We start from the raw sequence: 16,028 nt of genomic DNA, 5'->3' as shown, positions 1-16,028 counted from the left end.
GTGGTCTTTGACATATTATTCAATGTCTTCTATAGAGTAGAGTAGTAATAATACCTAAGGCATAGGATTTTGTGAGGATAAAATAATTTAAGACTTGTAGTAGTAGTGGGAAATAGACTCCACTCCTAAAGTAGTGTTAGTTGCTCAGTCATGTGTGACTCTTTGCGAACCCATGGACTGTGACCCACCAGGCTCCTCTGTCCATGGGATTCTCCAGGCAAGGATACTGGAGTGAACTGCCATTCCCTTCTCCAGAGGATTGTCCTGACCCAGGGTTCGAACCCAGGTCACCTGCATTGAAGGCAGATTCTTTACCGTCTGAGCTACAGGGAAAATCCAGTACTTGTACAGCTTTGTTTAAATCAATACCTAGAACCAAGAAGAACCCCATAAATATCATCTCTTATTTTTATTGTGTTCATCCTTAAAATTATCTCTGCTTTAAAGAGACCCCTAATATATCCAGTTACTCTGTTCAGATTCTACCTATCCCGGGCCACTGAATTGAAAAAAAAAAAAAACAAAAAAACTAGGACAACATCAGCAGCACCATTTTATAGGATGTTCTAGGTGATAAGGTTTCATTTGATACAGATTTGACTATATGCACTTAGTTGTTTCTAAAGTTCACATAAAAGTCTGCACATTGGATGCCATCTGAATGGCTGTCTAACATAAGTTCTTAGAAGGAAAACCTTGTGAGCTCCATACAGTCTAAAAATACAGAGTGTGTTGGGTGTAAGAATTTAGCAATGTGGCAGCAACTCTGTTTTGTTAAGATTACTCTATGATTCATTATTGCAATGATGGTAATTATATTTATAGTGACCACGCTTAAAACTTTTTAGAGCTATACTGTGTGAAATAAAATATTGTAGAATGGAGGAGAACAAAATGTTTTACAAAATTTTCCAGAATGATACTTAAGTTGTCAATAAAGAATTGTAGTGCTAGAAGGAACCTTAAAATACTGCTATTCTTTTTAATAACAAAGAAGATATTGCATAAAATTTTGCAAGGTTACAGAATGTGTGTGATTCCAAAGCACAGATTTATGGTTAAAATAAATCACTGAAGCAATCTAAATATATCAAAGCCCATTTTTTCTTATTGTCATAAAGTTAAACAAACTAGAAATCAAATTACCAACAATAAAAGATACCATTGAGAGTGAAAAGGCAAACCACAGATGGGAAGAAGCTATTTGCAGTACATATCCCAACAAAGAGCTCCTGTCAAGAATATAAAAAGAACTCCTTAAATAGAAAAATCAGGGAAAACTATTGACTGGACACTTCACCAAACAAAATATTCATATGACCAATGAGCCTATGAAAATGTGCATAGCAACACTAATCACTGGCAGAATGTAAAGTGAAACCGTGTATCTCCTAATAGCTAATGAAAGTGAAAGTGTTAGTCAGTCAGTCATGTCTGACTCTTTGTGACTCCACCGACGGCAGCCCACCAGGTTCCTCTATCCATGGAATTTTCCAGGCAAGAATACTGGAGTGAGTTGCCTTCTCTAGGCGATCTCCCCCACCCACATTGCAGGCAGATTCTTTACCATCTGAACCATAATGACTAATGGCTAAAATTAAGAGTTATAAAGTTTTTCCAATGATGTGGGGCAATATACTTACTGCTGGTATATGTGAAAAATAATATAATCATTTTAGAAAACTTTTGGCGGTATCTACCAAAGTTAAAAACATGATTATCCAATTACCCAGCAGTTCCAACACAAGGTAAATATGCAAGAGAAATCAGTGCATAAGGCACTTCAAGAATGTTCATAACAGGCTGATTTTATTAGCCTGAAACTGGAAACAACCCAAGTGTCATGAAAGGTGGATGGAGAAATAAATTGTGACATAGTCATAGAATGAAATACAGCCTGAAATAGAAAAAGAAAGAACTGCTGCCACACAACAGCATGGATGAATCACACTGACATGATAATGAGCAAAAGAGGGAAGACATTAAAGACTCTGCAGTGTGTGACGCCATTTGTGAGAATTTCAAGTACAACTGCTTATAGTGATATGTCAGAAGAGTGAGAACCTCTGGGCTTGATTGGAAAGGAAAAAAGGAAGCTTTCTAAAAATTGTTCTGTACATGGATCCAGGAGGTTATGTAGGTTCATATATATTTTGAAAATTCATCTAAGATCTGTGTATGTTTAAGACGTGCACTTTAACAATATCCATATTATAGTTAAATATCCTCTACACTAACAATTAACATGAATATCCTGTTGTACTTTAGCAAAATATTGGGATGGACTGCTGAAAAAGAAAGGCTTTTGTATCTTAAACTGACATGTCAAAGTAAGATCAAAAGTAGGATTCTTCATTGTCATTGTCTTGTTATATTATGCTATGTTTTCAATATATAAAAGTTGATTTATTTAGAATTTAAAAAGGAGATTTGTCTGTTTTCCTCTACTTTTTAACTTAGTTATTTATTTATATATGTACATATGTATATATGTATATGTTTATTTATATATGTACAAGTTATTTATGTATATATGTATATTTGGGGATTCCCTGGTGGCTCAGACAGTAAAGAATCTGCCTGCAATTCAGAAGACCCAGCTTCAATTCCTGGGTTGGGAAGATTCCCCTGGAGAAGGGAATGGCTACCACGCCAGTATTCTTGCTTGGAGAATTCCATGGACAGAGGAATCACTGAGATAGAGCAAAAGAGGAATCACTGAGATAGATAAAACCTGGGGGGCTACAGTCCATGCAATCACAAAGAGTCGTACATGACTGAACAACTAACACTTTCACTTTCACTGGTGGCTCAGATGGTAAAGAATCTGCCTGCAATGCAAGAGACCCAAGTTTGATCCCTGGGTTGCGAATATCTGCTGTAGAAGGGAATGGCTACTCCCTCCATTGCCTGGAAAATTCCATGGACAGAGGAGCTTGGTGGGTCCATGGGGTCATACTTTATTATCTCAAGGTCAGGGCCATGTGTCTGATTCCCTTAGGGAGAGAATGTTCCTCAATGTATTGTGTATAGACAATACTCCTAACTCAAGCCAGACATGTCACTAAAAACTCTCATTAGAACAACTGCCATAAGGAATCTGGATGGAGAGTAGAGATATTAATAACTTTACTGTGTGTTTTATTTAAGTGAATGTGCTATAAGGACCTGTGATTAAAGTGGAGGAGTGTTAAAAGTTTTGTTTTACTAATAGAAAGATATTAATAACTTAACTAAATATGTTCTCTCTAAGAAAATGTGCTATAAAGAAATATGATTGATGGAGAAGAGCTTTTAAAAACTTTGCTAACCTCAAGAATCACTTGATTGTTTCCATTAAACTGAAAGTCAGTTAGTTGTGTCCGACTCTCTGCAACCCCATGGACTGTAGTCCATGAAGTTCTCCAGGCCAGAATCCTGGAGTGGGTAGCCTATCCCTTCTCCAGGAGATCTTCCCAACCCAGGAATCAAAACCGGGGTCTTGTGCATTGCAGGAGGATTCTTCAGTTGAGCTACCAGGGAAGTCCATTAAACTATATGCTCTCGAAGCAAGCAGACTTCATGGGAAGAGGAAGAGCTTTTCAATGCCAATAACTTTCTGTCCCATTATGTCTTTTGCTCTCCAAGTTCTATTAGAATTTACAGTTTAGATCAGAAAGAATTCACAAGGAGGTAAAAGTTCCACAGAGAGAAAATGAATGGATTCCTTCAAATTAACAATAATATGAAATTATTTTCACAGTAATATAATCAAGGCAGCTCCAGTGGTGAACCTGAATATGCAATGCATCATAGAAAAGAATTACCCATGTAAATAAAGACCGGTTTAATTTCTTGTAAAATATGCTTTCAATTATTTTCTAAAATAAAAGTGAGAAAACAATGAAGAGAAAAATCTGTATCCTTCAAATCAAAGAATATAGATGAAAAGATTGTTTTATTATTTTGTTTGAAAGCTTATTTTCTCTGCAACCTGGCTTATTTTCAATTTCCTATGCAGGATACTTCTATGTCATTTTACACATAATATCATTAACTTTCAAACAAGCAATCTGATCATTTTAATAATATATTTCTGTCTCTTTTTACCTTGGGTACCTTGAATGGTTCACCTTTATCTTCATGTGTTTTTTTGTGTGGAAGATCCAATATTTTGAATAGTGAAAAACCACATTTTTATATACATAAGGCTTGTTTCTCAAGCTATTGACTTGAGAAAGCATTTTAAGAATTTTAAATAGCCACTTCCTTATAGGAATATAAACCAAGTTTTGTGAGTACTTTGTTTTCCAGTGCCAAAACTCCATCTTCCTTCTTTCCCTTTTAGCCCCTTTCCTTCCTTCTTTTCTTCTTTTTTATCCCTTCCTTCTGTCTACTCATACATTATGCATATAGATTGAACATTTACTGTGTGCTGAACTTACTGTAGTCCCCTACTCTAACCACAGGTCTTCAACACCAGTTAAAATTGATCACAAATGCCCCTAGATATAGCCACCCAAATGTCTACCGTGCATTGTAGAGCTTGGATGATGCTTTACCAAGTATCACATGTAATATCCTTCTCTTGTTTTTGTCTTTATGTTCACTTTCTGGTTATTGCTGCTGATTTTTAAATAGTTTACTAGTTTCCATGAAACTCCACTATTAGAGATACTTATCTGCTTTGCTGAATTCAAAGCATATTGTTGAGGATGAAGCACTTTCTTTTCCATGTTGGACTCAAAATTCTGTGCCTTCTGCATCAACTGAAATTTTTTTTAACTATCCTGGAATATTAAATATCAAATTATTTTATGAAAAAGATTGAGGACAATTTCTTTCCCCATATTGGAATCTAGAAGTTTGTATTCCCAAAGCAGGAATTCAGATCTCCTTCCCTTTTAATACCTCTGAATCTTTTTGCCCTTTTTCCATCTCTTGGCAGAGGTGACTTTGTTTTATATGTCTCTTAAGCATGCTCACAAATTCAGGTCCAACCCTGTTCTTTGGGGAGGCAGGGGGCTTTGGAGAAGGTATTTTTAAAAAATGGCATTGAAGTGAAATTTAGATTCTCATTGTTTATTCTGTTCCATATCTAACTTTCAGCATTAAAACTGGTTGGTCCCATATCCTTGTTTTGGTTCATAGTGATAGCACTGTGTCCAATCTGGTGTATAAATCTCCTAATTTAGAACTGACCCGGTCTCATAAAGAAAGCAATTTAGAAAAAGGAAAATATGGCCTCTGTCCAGTCCAAAACTTCCAATGATAACCCAGGAGGTTTTGAAAGGGTAATTTTCTGATCTAACCCAGAAACAAATTGAATTTATAATTATAGATTATAGTCAAATTAGAGTCTCCTTTGTGTAATGTGAAACAATATCAAGTCTCCTTCCCATAATATGAATGACATTAAGAAAAAACATCAGAATGCTGTTGGCATTTTGTTGGCAGCTGGGCTCTTGTTTCAGAATTCCAGTCACTAGGTACAAATTAGATTGTTCAACACAATGGACCACAGAGGCAGTAACATCAAGGTTAATAAGAAGTGATGTGGTTTCTTTTCTTCATAAAAAGATAAAAGGGAGACTAAAACCCTTCCACATTTTAATTCTAATTTTGTATAAGGAATGATAAAAGAATAGGAAGTTATAAAAGGTGAACTTGTATATATTTAATTAGCATTTATTGATGTTTAATACATGCCTATACTACTCTATGTACTAGGAATACAACATTTCAACTCAATAATAAAACATAATCCCTGACTTTGAAGAAATATGTGGATTATTAGAATTTATGTATTTTTGTTTCTTAATTTAAATTACAATGTTATGCTATATAGAGATCTTAATTTCAGCACCTGTTTTGCTTCTTGATATGATTAATCTCTCTTAATTTTTGTTTACTCTTGCCATCTTTAGGAGATAGTCAACTTCAACTGCCGAAAACTAGTGGCTACAATGCCTCTTTTTGCTAATGCGGATCCTAATTTCGTGACCGCTATGCTGAGCAAGTTGAGATTTGAGGTGTTTCAACCTGGAGATTATATCATACGAGAAGGAGCTGTGGGTAAAAAAATGTATTTCATTCAACATGGTGTTGCTGGTGTCATCACAAAATCCAGTAAAGAAATGAAGCTGACAGATGGCTCATACTTTGGAGGTTAGTAAAAAAGAAAATGTAACTCAGATGAAATCTAATTTGCTTGCAATATGTATCTTTATCAGAATTTTGGAGATGTCAGAATGTTGATTTATTGGGTTTAAATGTGGACTTGTATTTGAATTCTGATAAAAGTGTCTATAGTATGTCGACTGAAAAAAATGCATAACCTAAAAGTTGAGAATTGTGTTTTATTTGGCAGACAAAACTGAGGATTTAAGCCCAGGACACAGTATCTCAGAAAACTCTGAGAGACTGCTTCAAGAGGTAAGGGAGGAGCCAGGGCATATAGCAGTTTTTGCAACAAAGACCAGGTAGTTGAAACATGGAATAATTACTATTGGTTAGAGAAAGCCAGATATCTCAAATTAAAGAATTTAGTGCTTTTCTTTGTATGAAAAGATGCAAGAGTCTGGGCTCATTGGAATTATTCTTTTGATATGCACTTCAGTTATCTGAGGCAGGTATCCGTGCTTTCTCATCCTTAGTATCCTCTGAGTGCATCATCTGGGGTGGCTGCAGCGGTTCACTGGTAAGTGGTGGGCAATCTGTTTCTCTCCTCGGTTTGCTCTGGGCTCACCATTGGGTGACTGTAATGTGATTGATTGATGGCTGAACATCATTTGTTTACTGATATGGCAAGCAACGTTTTTTCATTGAAAACTGGTATGTTTTCACATCTCAGTGTCACGTGTTCGGTGCATATGCATTTACTATTGTATTAGTTAGAATATCGTTTCAGCCTCTTAAACCAGAACCAAAAAACAGTGGCTTAAACAGATAGAAAGTATGTTTTTCTCTCACACAGAAGTCCCAAGAGAGTTTAATGACTCTCTCCAAGATAGTTTTTAAGCATGCAGATTTTATTTTGCTGCTCTGCCATCTTCTAGAGTATTTTCCTTACTTATATAAGACAAATTGATTCCTCTCCACAATATGGACCACAAGAAGGGAGAATGGGGCAGAGGAATTAAAGAATGAGCCATTTCTCTTTAGATGTGTGCCCAGAATAGCCAACTTCACCTCTATTCACACACGATTGGCCAGAATTTAGTTAAAAGAGTACCTCTAGGTATGAGGAAGGCTGGGGAATATAGCTTCTACTTGTGTGATATATTAGTCAGGGATTTCTGGAAAAATGGAATGTATATATATATATACACACACACATACAGAAAAGGAGATTTATTATGAGAAATTAACTCATATGAGTATGGAGGCTGACAAATATTATGATCTGCATCTGAAACTGAAGAACAGGAAAATGGGTGATTAAATTCAGTCTGATGTCAATCCAATCTGAAGGCAGATGAGTTGAGATGTTAGCACATCAAGCAATGTGATAGGAAAAAATATTCGTCTCCCTGTCTTTTTTTTTTCTCTATTCAGCCCCCAGTGGATTTGGAGTATACCTACCCTGAAGAGGGCAGACTACTGAGTCACCTGACTGAAATACTAATCTCATCTTGGAACACCCTCATAGACATATTGCAAATTATATATTTCTGGGCATCTTGTGACCAGTCAAATTGACACATAAATTAACCATCACAAGAGGCTATTTGCCTCGCTAAAAATCCTGACATTTTGAGTTGTTTCCAGCTTTTTACTGTAATAAGGTATATATTTATATTTGTGCAAATGTACAAAACTTGCCTATGAGTTGATTTACTGGGCCAAAGTCTGTGCATACATTTAAATTGAAAAAAACATCAAATCATTTCTTTGATGAAACTGCCAATTTCTACATTGCTTTGCCCATTGATTTTTACATTTTTCCTCCTAATAAGTAAAATTAGCATCCCCTTATTATTTACTTTGTACTTCCTTTAGTAACAGTGATACTGAGGCATTTCTTCATAGATATGGCTTATTTTTATTTGATTTTCTATTGCAATTTTTGCATTTTTTAATGTGTTGTTTGTCTTCTTAAAGCAAATTTACAGAAATGTCCCTAATGTATTTTTGATATACTGTGACTGTTTTCTCCAAAATTTTTACTTCTTGTTAAACTTTCTTTCTAATTTTTTGTTTTGTCATTCTGATTTTCATTATTGTCTATTCGATTTGAATCTTAGAGCATTTGTGTTTCTAAAGTGGGTTTTTTGCACTGCAAAATTATGAAAATGTTTTCCATATTTACTTATATTTTATTTAGTTTCACTACATTGTTATTACAATTTTAACTTGTTAGAACAAGTGACGAGGAATGACTATTAATGTCTCTTAGTGCCAGTTCTGATTTAACATTAAAGACAATGATTAATACTACAGTGTCTGACATTGGCAAGTTTAATAGTTAAATATTACTCAACAGTAAGAAACTGAAATGTTTTCTTTAGAAAAAGTCAGGAAATCTGCCTTAACATATCAGGTTTATTCTATAAGACAAATTCAAGTGAAACTTTTTCTTATCATGAGTGAGGTATTCATAAATGGTTCTTAATACTTTGTATTAATTCTTCACAGACTTTATAATATGCCTTTAGAAGTTTTCTCTGTCAGAATTAATGTCTCCCAACTCTGTGTCCCCATACTACTTCTCACAGTTTTCCAGTCCTGACTTCTTTCTGCCTCATACTGAACACTGTAGTTAGTTACCTGTCTTCCTTCTGATATTAGATGGCAAAAATGTGTGCGTCAGAATCATTGAAGAACCTGTTTAAGTTCAGGCTCTGCCTATCAAGATTCTAATTCAATAAATCCAGACTAGGGATAATATTTTATTGTTCAATTAGATAATAAATAACCAGTATATTTGAGCCCCTGAAAATCAGTAAAAAGAAAGTATTCAAATCAAATTAGTGATGTTGGCTAATCTGAAAACTAGACAATATATTCATTTTTATTTTAAAATAATGATTATAAAAGCAACAATAATATGATGAGTTTAAGAAGTTTTCTTCAATAATAGCTATAAAGTTTGTTGGGAAAAGTTTTAATTTTATTAAATGCTTATTTGGAATATATCAAATTAACCATAGGTATGAAAAGTGAAAGTCACTCAGTTGTGTCCGACTCTTTGCAACCCCATGGACTATACAATCCATGGAATTCTCCAGGCCAGAATACGGGAGTGGGTAGCCATTCCCTTCTCCAGGGGATCTTCCCAACCCAGGGATCAACCCAGGTCTCCAGCATTGCAGGCAGATTCTTTAGCAGCTGAGCCACCAGGGAAGCCCAAAACAACCATAAGGCTCTCATTCATTAAGCTATTGCAACTGAGTAAAACCTGTCAGCTCAAAATATTTGGCCAGTTTTTGGTTAACCCAATGATTAGCTTCTTTGACTTTTTCCCCATTCATTAAGGATGATTTTTAATTCTTCATCTTTCCCTTTCTTCCCACTCTTCTTCCTTGTCATGATTCTAATTGCATCAGTCCCTTACTCTTGTGCCGATTATGCTAAGAAAAAAGAAAGAGGAAATTAGGGAAAGCTAAGAACTTGGAAAAAAATCTGGTTTAGCAAGCTCAGAGAATTAGTGTTCACATGAAGGACAAGTAGAAATTCAAAGTTGATGAAAATAAATAAAAGCTGGTAGTAAAAAATAAAAATATAATCCAGCTTTGGGGGAAAGTGGTTTGGGGGAAAAGGTTTTTGAGGTAATTAATGGAAGTGTGACAAGTACATAAAAGTTTAGAAAGGAATTTCCGAAAGTTGTTATTACACATTAAGAATGTGTGTGCTCAGTCACACAGTCATGTCCAACTCTACACCCACGTGGATTGTAGTTCTCCAAGCTCCTCTGTCCATGGGATTTTCCAGGCAAGAATACTGAAGCAGGTTACCATTTCCTCTTAAGGGGATCTTTCCCACCCAGGGATCAAACCCAGGTCTCCTGTATCTTCTGCATTAGAAAAAAGGATTCTTTACCACTGAAACACCTGTATTTCCTCATATGTGTTTAATCTCCACTCAATCTCTATGCCTTTTCTCTCCCTAATATTTTTTTTTGTTTTCTTAACTTTTTTCAGAGCTACTTAAATATTTGTTATTTTTGTGGTATCTTCAAAGAAGCAGTTTTTATTTTTACTTTTCACTTCACTAATTTCTGTATTTTTTCTGTATAAAATTTGTTCTTTCATTTTACTTTTTACTTTAGTTTTACTTCTTTTAGCTTCTTGAGTTTAAAAGCTAGTATATTTATTTTGAACTACTCTTCATCTTTAATGACTGCAATTTATAGTACACATAAGTCTGTCTATACTGCTTTGGTTAAATTCCACTGCATTTTTAATACAGTGATTCAATATTACTTTGTAAAAATAGGTTGCACTTTCCATCTGGATGCATTGTATAGTACATGAGTTATCTTTTATTTAAATTCTCTTTAAAATTTTTAAATGGAAACATTTGGGGATGGAATGATGGAGAGAAAAAAGCACATATAATGTTTGAATAGGATAATTACAGAATATCAAAGATGTTAAATAAATTATATTGACAATAAGTAATGTGTAAGAAAGATAAGATTAAATGAGATTTATTTTAAAAGAGGAATGAGGTAATCTTCAATTATTAAACCTAGTTATAACTATCAAAATGTAATTATACATAAACTAAAATTTTTCTCCATCCTGTTTCTAAATTTCTTGACATAAATGATCATCTTTAAATCTAGTTTTACAAAATTACTGATGAAGTTATCCCTCATTTTAAACATTTAACAAATATTTCACCCATAGTTTATTCCTGCAAAACAAATATCTATTTATTCAATCCAACTCACGTCAGTAAGAAATTCTCCAAAATAGTAATTGGTTTGGGTTCAGTGCTTTTAGTGTCATTCATATTTTCATCATGGTGATTTGAAATGGCTATTAGTGGGCCTGTCCTTTGGTGGACAGTTTATGGAAAAAAGTAGGTCTGCATTACTTTCGGTTATTTTACACATACAATTGATATTTGTTCAATTTAAACACCAAATAAGATAAAGACAGGTTGTTAGAATCTAATAATAAGAACTGTACTTATTTAACATGTAAGAGTTTAACATGTATGCCCTTTAAGTTTCTAATATGAAAATTTGAAAGTGATAGAGCATACTTTTGTAGTATATTAATTTTATATGTTGCATCAGCTGAACATGGCAAGTTCACAGTATTTTTAAGCAGAAAAGCCTGAGATCAACTTCATTATGTTCTTTCCACTCTTCCAAAGTGTCTTAAGTGAGTAAGCATAATCAATGCACAGAAAACACTCCAACTAAATGACAAGTAAAATAGTGAGATATGGAGACATTCAAAGATCAAATTTAGAATTTCATGTTCTGTACCTAACTTCCTAACTTGATTTATTTCTACAATAATACAGGACTGTTTCTAGACATACATATATGTCCAGAGAGGTTAACTTCATTAAAATATCCAATAATGTTTCTCTGTATCCATAGTTTGTGATTTTAAACAAAAGCTTTTTTTCTAATATAATGTTTCATTATTCATATTTCTGTCCACTCACCTTGTAGTGGTTGTCTCTCCACCCCAAGTGTTTTAATTGATTCAATCCCTTGACTTTACACCTTTCAGAATGTTTGTCTCATAGATTCTTCTTATAATATAGTGAAGATAAATGAAGTGAAATTCACTCAGTCGTGTCCGACTCTTTGTGACCCCATGGACTGTATACTCCGTGGAATTCTCCAGGCCAGAATACTGGAGTGGGTAGCCTTTTCCTTCTCCAGGGGATCTTCCCAACCCAGGGATCAAACCCAGGTCTCCCGCATTGCAGGTGGATTCTTTACCAGCTGAGCCACCAGGGAAGCCCAAAAAAAGTGCTGTATAATAAACCTATCAGAAAGAAAATTCTTCTCATGATGGTTGCCATGATAAATAATTTGGTATTGAATGCTATTTAATCATGTCTAACATTTTGACAGCCTCAAGGAGACTGTCAGCCACTTTATATAGCTAAAGTGCATATTTATGATTTTTATGCCCAAAATGCATTTGGCCAGATTACAATGATCTGGCATTTTTTAAATGTAGAGCTGCAGGTTTGAAAAACCACAGGCTATCCCTGTCATGGTGATTATTCATTGTTTGTAAGAGGACTAAAAACATCTGCCAATCTGCAGTTTACAGTTTACTCCATTTCTAGTCCATTGTACATTTCTAAAAGCTGACTGATTTTCTAGGAGATGTGAGGAATCTGTTGATAATAAAGTTACAATTTGATTAGTTCAATATTAATTTAACTACTATAAACATTCTCGCAAAATATAAGGAAGATGAGGTGGGAGCAGAGAAAAACAATCAATCTTCTTCAAGATTTTTTATTTTGTTTTGTTTTCCTTTGCTTCCTCATTCATTCTCTTCTTAGGTCAGGTTAATGAAATATTTGATTCTATGATAAGAAGACAACTCCACTGGACCTTTTCGTAGGTTGTATCCCACCTAGAAACACCAAGTAATGTACAACCACAGGATGAATCTTTGCTAAATCACTGAGTTGAGAGAGGTGTTAATCCCCATCTAAATCTTCACCTTCTAGTTCTTCAATTCAGTACTGTCATGTATAAATATGTCAACGCATGATAAAAGATTATATCCATATGTCTGAGACACTTATGAAAATCAGGATGAACATTAAGACATTTTACTTTGAAGTCATCATGTCTTTCCCTCTTTAATAAAAGAGACAAAGAAGCAGAGGTTAAAGAGAAGAAAAGGAAAAAACAAAAACATCCTTATTACAGTTCTGGATCTTCTCGTATTCCTGTGATTGTTCACAAGTCACCACCTTTGAAGTATTTATAATTAGAGAGGCCAGGCCATATCTTGTGTTAGTGGTTTAGTCGCTAAGTCGTGTCCGACTCTTGCGATCCCATGGAAGAATCGATTAGTCAAATAAAAACTCCTTAAGGCAAATGTACTTTCTAATTCTAATTTCTAGTGTGTCATTCTAATTCATGTACTTAATTTCTAAAATGCGCCTCTACCTAGCTCCTAAGTTCCAAAGTCTATCAAAAACTGGGGTAATTGATTTTAGTGAAAAGTATGGGGTTCTATTGCAAGGTAAAACAAATCTAGCAGGTTATGAATCACTTTAGAATGTACAATTGATTTGACTATTTTGACATATCATTCTCTTGAAAGCAAAAATTGTGACATTTTCATTACCAGTTTTCTTTGGTATGCATATTTTACTTGCATTATTGGTATTTGCATTTTACTTGTATTATTCAAATGCTACCTTCTATAACAATAATATTGGTATATACTATTAAGGGAATGTCTGATAATAAAGAACAGATGGAAGATTTTTTTTTCATTTCGCATGCATAGCTCAAAGGTAGAAAGAAGCAGGGCTTTCCATCAAGCATAACTGAAGGAAAAAGGTTTATAGGCAGCATATATATCATCAATAAGGATAGTCTTAAGAAAGAACTATCTCCTGGATTGATGTTTTTTTCTTCTTTCTTTTAAAGAGAAATCTGTTTTAAAAAATTATTTTGTTTATTTATTTTTGGATGTGCTGAGTCTTAGTTGCTATGAAGGCTTTTCTCTAGTTGTAGTGAGCCGGGCCTACTCTGTAGTCGCTGAGCAGAGGCTTCTCATTGCAGTGTCTTCTCTTGTGGTGGAGCATGGGTTCTAAGGCACACAGGCTTTAATAGCTGCAGTGTGGGCTTAGTAGTTGTGACTCCTGGGTTCTAGAGCACAGGGTCATTAATTGTAGCACACAGGCTTAGTTGCCCTCCTTGGCATATGGGATCTTTCCAGATCAGGGACCAAACCTATGTCTCCTGCATTGGCAGGTGGAGTCTTTACCACTGAGCATCAGCAAAGCTCTCATGTTTTCTTTAAGGGTTCTCCTTAAAGTAAGCATGCATTAGTGAATTGAGAGTGACCAATAGGCCTCTTATTTTGAAGCCCAACATTTCCCATTCATGCCAACATTTCCCAGGATTCTGGAGAGGAGACTCCAGACCTATATACTCTTTGTGTTTTCATCCTTTTGCAGCTATTATTCCTCTTTTAGGAAGGCTCATCTGAATTATGTCCCTTGCCCTTTGGATGAAGAAGAAGAATATCCAAATTTTTAATCAAAATCTCCATAACTCTATACAATCTGGCCCAGTTTATTTTCCTAATCTCAATGCATATCTTCCCCTCTAGATATCCTTAAATCAACCTTGATTTATCCTTAAATCAAGGCTGCCAGCTCTTACATTAGCAAAGAATGAAAGTTGCCTTTGTAAAGATTAATCTCTTTAGTTTAAAAAAAAATAAAGCAAAATAAAACAAAAAACCCTCTATTCTTTAGGCTGACACTGCTTCCCATATGAAGACATCACTGAAATGTAATTTGTTTTACTCTCCCCGGGCAGATTTTTTTTCTTTCTGCTTTCCTACCACTTAACCTATTATTGAACTGTTTTTTGTTATAATGTATATGTCAGTCTTCTATAATGGATTATGAAATTTCTGAGCTTTGACACAATGACTTTTTCCAGTTTAAATCTGCAACACCAAAGAATAGTGCTTGAATTCTTACATAAAATCAAGGAGAACTTGTACAATGAGTCAATGGATGAATGGATGAACAGATATACTTTCCCTCATCGCTACTCCTTATTCTATCTTTTCTGTTTTCTTTCCAGCTCTAAAATTAAAAAAGCAACCCAACATCCCATTCACTTCGGTACTATACTGTGCTAAACTTATGATCTTTATGACAGGAAACTAATACAAATAATAATGATAAATTATAAACTACACTAAATGAAACACAAAGCATTACCTATTTCTGAGAAACTCAGTACTAATATTTGAATTACCTTCTATCTAATTTTAAATGAATCTCACTATATTAAGAATCAAATAATATAGTTCTAGAATTTCAAACAAATAGAATCTAGAACTTTCTGTGGTGATGGAAATATTCTTTACTTAATACTACTCAAACACTAGCCATATGCAGCCATTGAGCATTTGATGCTAGTGTGACTGAGTAATTAAATGTTTAATGTCATTCTATTGTAGTTATTTTAGATTAAATGTAAATAGCCACATGTGGCTAGTGCCTGCCATACTGGATAAAACTATTCTAGATTGCTGTAGGAATAGGGTGAGAGGACCTCTTCGACCCTCTGTTGCAGTACCAGGACCTTGTCAAGCATGATGACTCAAATGCCTCAGAACCTGCAGGTACAGGAAAGCAATGAAGTGATCCCAGTGTGATGTGAACATTAGAACAAACATGGTGACTGATGGCAGCCAATGCTGTAACTTGGAGTCAAGCAGACACAAGGATTGGCTCTTCTAAACCCAGATGAGAGTGATGGCGGCTACCCAGGTCTCCCCCATGACCCTCACCCATTAAAGAGGCCCTGTGCTTCCAATACTCCCATCTGCTTAGAAAACCAGATCTAGATCTTGATATGAAGACTCAAGTGTTGGTTATCTCAGTTGTTAGAAACACTGTGCGTATATGTGGAAGATAGAAAAGTGATACAAAAGAACATATTTACAAAAGAGAAATAGACACTCAGACATAGAAAACAGGCTTATAGTTATCAGCAGGGAATTTTATTCAATACAGTAAATCCCCTACATAAGAACAGGTTCTGTTCCAAGAGCACGTTTGTAAATCCAGCAAAGTTAACCTCAATTCAGTTCAGTCGCTCAGTCATGTCCAACTCTTTGTGACCCCATGAATCGCAGCACGCCAGGCCTCCCTGTTCATCACCATCTCCCGGAGTTCACTCAGACTCACGTCCATCGAGTCCATGATGCCAACCAGCCATCTCATCCTTGGTCATCCCCTTCTCCTCCTGCCCCCAATCCCTCCCAGCATCAGAGTCTTTTCCAATGAGTCAACTCTTCGCATGAGGTGGCCAAAGTACTGGAACTTCAGCTTTAGCATCATTCCTTCCAAAG

The 16,028-nt window shown here is 35.1% G+C and overlaps 1 protein-coding gene across 1 annotated transcript in view; it reads left to right on the top strand.

The window, feature by feature from the left end:
* The window catches only part of HCN1 (hyperpolarization activated cyclic nucleotide gated potassium channel 1), a 446,451-nt gene that overhangs the window by 389,051 nt on the left and 41,372 nt on the right, over positions 1-16,028 (top strand). The window contains exon 6 of the mRNA XM_040262465.1: positions 5,907-6,147. Coding sequence (XP_040118399.1) covers positions 5,907-6,147 — 241 coding nt within the window. The remainder of the gene's footprint in view (positions 1-5,906; positions 6,148-16,028) is intronic.

This window comes from Oryx dammah, unplaced genomic scaffold, assembly GCF_014754425.2.
Source record: "Oryx dammah isolate SB20612 unplaced genomic scaffold, SCBI_Odam_1.1 HiC_scaffold_20, whole genome shotgun sequence".
NCBI classification, from domain to species: domain Eukaryota; kingdom Metazoa; phylum Chordata; class Mammalia; order Artiodactyla; family Bovidae; genus Oryx; species Oryx dammah.
This window is presented reverse-complemented; position numbering and strand designations above follow the sequence as displayed.